The 6,305-nt window shown below is 33.5% G+C and overlaps 1 protein-coding gene across 1 annotated transcript; it reads left to right on the plus strand.

Annotated features, from left to right (window-relative positions):
* The first annotated feature begins 269 nt into the window (after positions 1-269).
* Positions 270-4,842, plus strand: LOC130654979 (uncharacterized). Its single transcript, XM_057457680.1, has 7 exons — positions 270-417; positions 592-729; positions 900-1,040; positions 2,721-2,876; positions 3,536-3,688; positions 3,789-3,932; positions 4,384-4,842. Exons 1-7 carry the CDS (start codon positions 360-362, stop codon positions 4,461-4,463), a joined length of 870 nt encoding a protein of 289 aa, XP_057313663.1. The 5' UTR covers positions 270-359; the 3' UTR covers positions 4,464-4,842.
* Positions 4,843-6,305: the final 1,463 nt, after the last annotated feature.

Below are 6,305 nucleotides of genomic sequence, written 5' to 3' on the forward strand. Positions count from 1 at the left end.
ATTACAGAGTGCTAACATGAATAAGTGACATTAAGTGAAAACTGCTGAAGTTGAAAACCACATATTTATTATGAGTTAAATCAGAAATTAATGTAACTTGATTTTAATTAATTTGTAAAGAAGGAATTTCCCAATAACTTTTGTAGGAACAAATTTTGTAAAATTTGTGAAAATTAATTCCCTTAAAAATTAAAGGCGTTAATTAAAGGGATCGAATACTGTAAGATAGTGTGCAATAAAAATTAAAATTATAATCCATCACCATGTTTACCCAATATGTCTTAAAATCTTAAACCTTGAAACTATATATTTTTATACTGCATGTTCTTATTTTTAGAATAAAATAACCGAAACACGTCATGCTACTACACAGTTTTGTTTTATTTTGTTTTTATTTTCTTACTGTTGATGCGACAGGTAAATTTTTTTATGATATTCATGATTTTTTTTAATAAATTGCTTAGCAAGTAGTACGTAGCTATAATACTGAGTATTAAAGCCTCAATAAAATATCCTATAAGCAAAAAGTGCTCAAAGCATGTAAATACTTTTTTTAACTTGTTATTATAAAGTAAATGCCTTTATTTTTAGATTACTGCAAACGAGAATGTACAAAATTTAAACAACTTTGTGGTTCTGATGGAAAGGTTTATGACTCACATTGTCATATGAAGAAGACTAACTGTTTAAATAAAGGGAATGTTACAGTCAGATACCATGGAACATGTGGTATAGTGTTTCTGTTTACATTAAAAAAATGTCTAAATACGGTGGTTTATTTCAATAGGATAAAATAATTTCTGTGGTGTCAACAATTTCTGTTGCTAACCATTAAATAAACCATGATTTTCCTAAATAGTTTCTACTACGTTTGTTGAATTGTTGCTATCTTTTTTTAGAGTGTCCAATTGTTTGTCCCAAAGAATATGTACCTCATTGTGGTTCCAATGGAAAAACGTATCTAAATTTCTGTCAATTTAAGAAAGAAACATGTAAAAGTAAAGATAAGAAAATCACTATAAAAAAGAAGGGACCATGTAGTAAGTATGAGTTGCAACTCATTTAGGCACAATGATGATTTAACTACCTTTTATCTGTTTTATATTTGCTTTGAGAAATTATATCATCATTCTCGACTTAAAGTACCCTCTATTCTTTTAAAGTGTCCCAATTAACTCAATCTTCTTATCTGCATAACATCTTTAATTCTACGGAAACCTAGCCTGCTTCTTAGCTTATCTGAACCCTTTCTGTCTCTCAGACTAGCATTACACCTCCACCTAACCATTCTCACTACCGTACAACATAACACTTATTACACAGGCTTCATACAACCTACCTTTTACCTCAAATAACAAGAGTTTGGCTAGTCAACAAAGGAAGTAACTCTTTGAACTTTTTCCAAGCAGAACCTATCCTGAAAGCAACACTTCCAACACCCCCTTCACTACCAAACATACCGCCTCTAAACTTTCTCTAATGAGCCACTGTTGTACATCAATCAAGCTGGAAATACTTCATTGTCGATAATCTTACCTTTGCAAAGCTTGCATACAAACTGAATGTTAGCTCTTAAAGTTCCCCCGAATACCACTGCACTTCTTATGTATCCAATGATTTAAAGTCTTGCGAAAAATTGAGTTACTACCAACCCCTTTCCTGCAAACTCTACAAGACCACTTTCCAACTACAAGGACACACTTCGCTTCAATGTTACTAATCATGACTTTAGACTTTGCTGCATTTACTCATAACCCTTTCTTTTCTAGTCCTTTCTTTCACTTCTCAAACTTTCAACTAATTTTTCCATCGACTCTGATATGAGAACCAAATCATCTGCATACAATAACACCCATGTACAACCTGTTTTAACTCCATCGACAGCGCTTCTAAGACTAAAACAAACAACAAAGGACTAAGTACAGAACCCTGATGTACACCAACATGCACTAAATTCATCACAAAGTGAATCGGTAATTCTGACACGACTTCTAACATTGCTGTAGCCACTCATCCATGCCTAATCATTTCATAGCCCACTAAATAACTTTACGTGGAACTCTATTAAAAGCTTTCTCTAAATCTACAAAGGCAAAATAGAGAGTTTTTCTCTTTCCAAAATACTTTTCCTGAAGCTGTTTTAGTGAAAATATTGCATCTGTAGTGCCACAGCGTGGAACCTGCCAGGAATCAGCTTGGAACAAAACCAAATAATATTAATCACTCTTTCAATAATAAGCCCTTGAAACGATTCACTATTACACTCGACTGTTGTCACTTGGGATAAAAACAATCTTTAATTAGCAAGAGTTGTAATAAGCTTAATCCAGTATATTCAGACGCTCTAACCATCTGCAACAATACCTGATACTTCTGCAGCCTTGCCAATCTTTTAATAAACTCCACTACCCCTTCTGTCTTGATCTGCTTAGCTGGCCCTTCTACAATATCATTATCAGGCAAATTATCCTCATCCCAATCAAAATCAGTGTTTAAGCAACCTCTAATATTGACTCTTCCAATCTAGCCTTTTCTCCTCGTCTGTTAGGGTTAGTCAAGACACCTTCATCATTACGTATACACTTCTCCCCTACAACAACCTGAACTCATTGCTTATTTTCCCTTCTTAACGCATCTCCAAATCTGTCTCTCTCTGTACATTGCAAACATCTGCGTTGCCATTATATCGATTTAAACAATTTCACATTTTCTTTTTTTAGAGGTTTGGGTGAAAAAGAATTGTCCCGAAGGATGTGTCGATATATGGGCACCTGTATGTGCCAGTAATGGGAAAACCTATAGTAGTATTTGTGCTGTAAAACTAGATAGATGCAAGTCACGTGATAGAATAGGACTGAAGAAAGTTGGATATTGCAGTGAGTGATGATTTAACTATTGAAACGCCCAAATCGCTATTTTCATTTTTTATATCATTAAAAAGCTTTTAATTCATAGAGGATAATATTTTTTGACATATACAAAGTTAATATTGATCTGTTAAAAACAATTTTTGCTTGATATACCTCTTTGTTTTGGGTTTAAAGCTACAGGATGTATCGAGACAAAGTTAAAAAAAACTGGATTGTTCTGAAAGCTAACCTTCCCAATGGCGTCTGCTTTTTTGTAAAGGTAAAAATTACAAAGTAAAACACGAATAGCAACTTTTTATGTAAATTTGGTGCTAGACCTTAACATGGAAAGCAGTGACTTATAGATTTAAATGGCGGTATTTTTAAAAGCTTAAAAACCTTTCTGGCTCAAAAGTCAGCAACTCAAAAGAATTTTCCATAATCTTTTAAATCTTCCCAGTTAATTATTTTCTTATAAAAATTATTATGCGATAGGAAATTTCATATCTGACTTTCAGAAAATATATTCTTTCATATAGTTTTCTTTAGCAGTTTACTTGATTAATATAAACAGTATACTCGACATGGATAAGATTTTTCATGTATCCTTAAGTTGAATGAAGAGTATAGATTGGATAGTGGTGCAAATAGAAAAATGACAAACCGTTACTTTCCTTCTTGTTTAGAAAGAGGACTTTGTCCGGAATCGTGCCCTGAAAATTACCGTCCAGTCTGTGGTAATGATGGGAATTTGTACGTGAATGAATGTGAACTGAGATTAAAAGCTTGCAAAACCAAAAAAATGAAAGAATTAAAACGATCTTCAAAAAAAATTTGTCGTAAGTATCGAAACAACTAAATGTTTTCAGTTGCTTTTAGAGTTTCGATTTTGTACCAACCTAAATTTTTAAGTTCATTTAAACCTCACTTGTTCTTCAGGTAATAAATGTATTTCGTCCTGCCCAAAAATGGATCGTAAAGTATGTGGAAGTGATTCCATCACGTATCCCAACTTATGTGAGTTGTATCGACAAACATGTTTGAAGAAGAAAGTGGTGACTTTAGTAAAAAAACAACCATGTGGTATGTGCACTATGACATCTTACAATGAACAATATACATGCTTTTTTAGAAGTACCATGCCTTTTTGCTGTGAGTTTAGGTTACTTTAAGGAATTCTACAGAGTATGATAACTTTTCAACGATTCCAAATTAACATGCTTTCTAATGTCCAAACAACCTAAAATCATTTTATAGTGATGAAAGATGTATAATTTTTTAAATGAAGGCTTAATTTTAATAAGAAAATCAAGAAACAGACTAATTCTGCAACAAATTCAATGTGATTAGATGAACGAGCCTTAGTAGTATAATTCTTTTTTTTTTTTAATTCTTTGTTAACATTTTGAAACTCCACCCTTGATTCTTTTAGACTAGACTTAAGTTAGGAAAGTTGCTTAAGCAATTTGTCAATGTCTGTTCTTTCCTAGTATTATTAAGTCAGTCTCGTTTATTCAACTTTTTTATTGTATAGATTCCTTAGAAAGATCTCTTCCATCGTTACGCCAGAAAATAGCAGTCGATATCGGTTCCGCTCCTGTCTCAAAACGATAAAGAAGCATGAAATATCTGGCTGCTTAGACGAATGTGTCTGCTTAAATGTCTCTGGCATTGTTTTTTCTATTGTGTTTTGTTGTATATAGTTGTTAAATTTTTGTATCGAATTTTTTAAAAAGGCTGTTTCACTAGCACATTTTTGTAAAGAATTTTTGACCGAATTGTTGTACGAATTTTGTTTTAGAAAATCAAGCGCTGTTACAAACCACTTTCTATTTTTTACTGAAGATTTGAGCAGGCAAATTAATATTTTTTTAATTATGTAAAAGTTTGTTATTGTTTTTTATGCTTTTTATATTTATAAACTTTTTTATTTATATTTTGAAATAGGAATAAATAGAAATAAATCTTGCACCGAAGCGTTCACAAATACTTATACATTCGTTTTCTTCTCCATTGAAAAAGCTTTTACGGACCAAATAGTTTATAATAACGTGTGCAACATAAGGCACCTTATGAAATTTTCATGTTCCTCACGGGTCACATATGAAATAGATTTTTCCAAGGCTCGATCATATTTCAGGACAATTCAGAGATATGTATTTGTCGGTTTTTGGACCACACTGTTAACAGTGTCAATATCCCACTGTCCCAGCACTCCTTTAGCTGTCCCAGCACTCCTTTCAACATCCCAGAACTTGGTTTTGGGATTAAAGCGGAAAACCCCTCGCCCCTAAAACTATATCTGCGCATGCGCAAAATAAATTCTAGGGAAATTCTCATTATTCAAGCTGTCTCAATTTCTGTCCAATTTAAAAAAAAATTATTGATAAAAAATATATATATAATGAGACAAATGAGTTTTTTTATAAATGAAATCAGCGCAATATGCAACGCTGTATCAGCACCAGTAGCATCCACTACCAATACTCTTACCACTCGATTGCAGAGTGTGCGGGATACCGTTAGCGATTATTACGACAAAATAAAGGACGAAATCAAAAAACGACTTAATCTTCACGATGAGGTCGAACAGGAAATGCAGGAGGACCACACCGAAGACGTACATTTGAACTTACGCCTCGGGAGCATAAACATGCACTCCACAAGACATTTCGAAGTTTTCGAATACGCGGTGTTAAAAAGGCTGACGTTGATATATAGCACTGGTTCGACCGCATGCAGAGCAATTGATTATTGAATAGGTGAAAGATATGGGTTGTGCCAAAGTTCAGTTATCTATGTGGATCATGAGGAAAAAAGAGATTATGCTTGCTGTTCAACCTGATGCAGAAGATTTTAATGAAGCTGAAAATGTACAGCATGCAAACGTTGATCAATACGCAAGAGTTAAAAAGGTATTTAATAGCAAACTCATGCAGGTACTTCAAGGCAGTGATGTAAATGAGCTGCTTGATAATATGTTTGCACAAATAAGGGTTCCTGTTAAAAATTCAGCGCTACCGCAGAGTGGGTTTATAATCGATCGGATAATGCACCTGGACATCAAATTTCACAAACTGCAGCTTACACGAGGTTCCTCCTATATCAAATTACCATCTTGGATTAGTGCAAAAAAGGCTATCATCAACCCAAAAAACAATGATGAAGAGTGCTTCAAATGGAGTGTTATTAGCACTGCACCATGAAGAAATCGATACTCAACCAGGGCGCGTCACTAAATTACGACACCTTGCTGATCAATACAACTGGGAAGGCTTGGAATTTCCTCTGGACATTAAAAAAATAATAAAATTTAAAAATAACAACCCCAAGATTGCAGTCAATATTATATATTCATTGGGGACTAGCAGCATCAATATTTTGCATAGGTCTGGCTACAACTCTTCACGTGAAAAACAGGTGCACATGCTGCTTATCACAGATAATGAAAAAATG

This window comes from Hydractinia symbiolongicarpus, chromosome 8 (assembly GCF_029227915.1).
Source record: "Hydractinia symbiolongicarpus strain clone_291-10 chromosome 8, HSymV2.1, whole genome shotgun sequence".
NCBI lineage: Eukaryota > Metazoa > Cnidaria > Hydrozoa > Anthoathecata > Hydractiniidae > Hydractinia > Hydractinia symbiolongicarpus.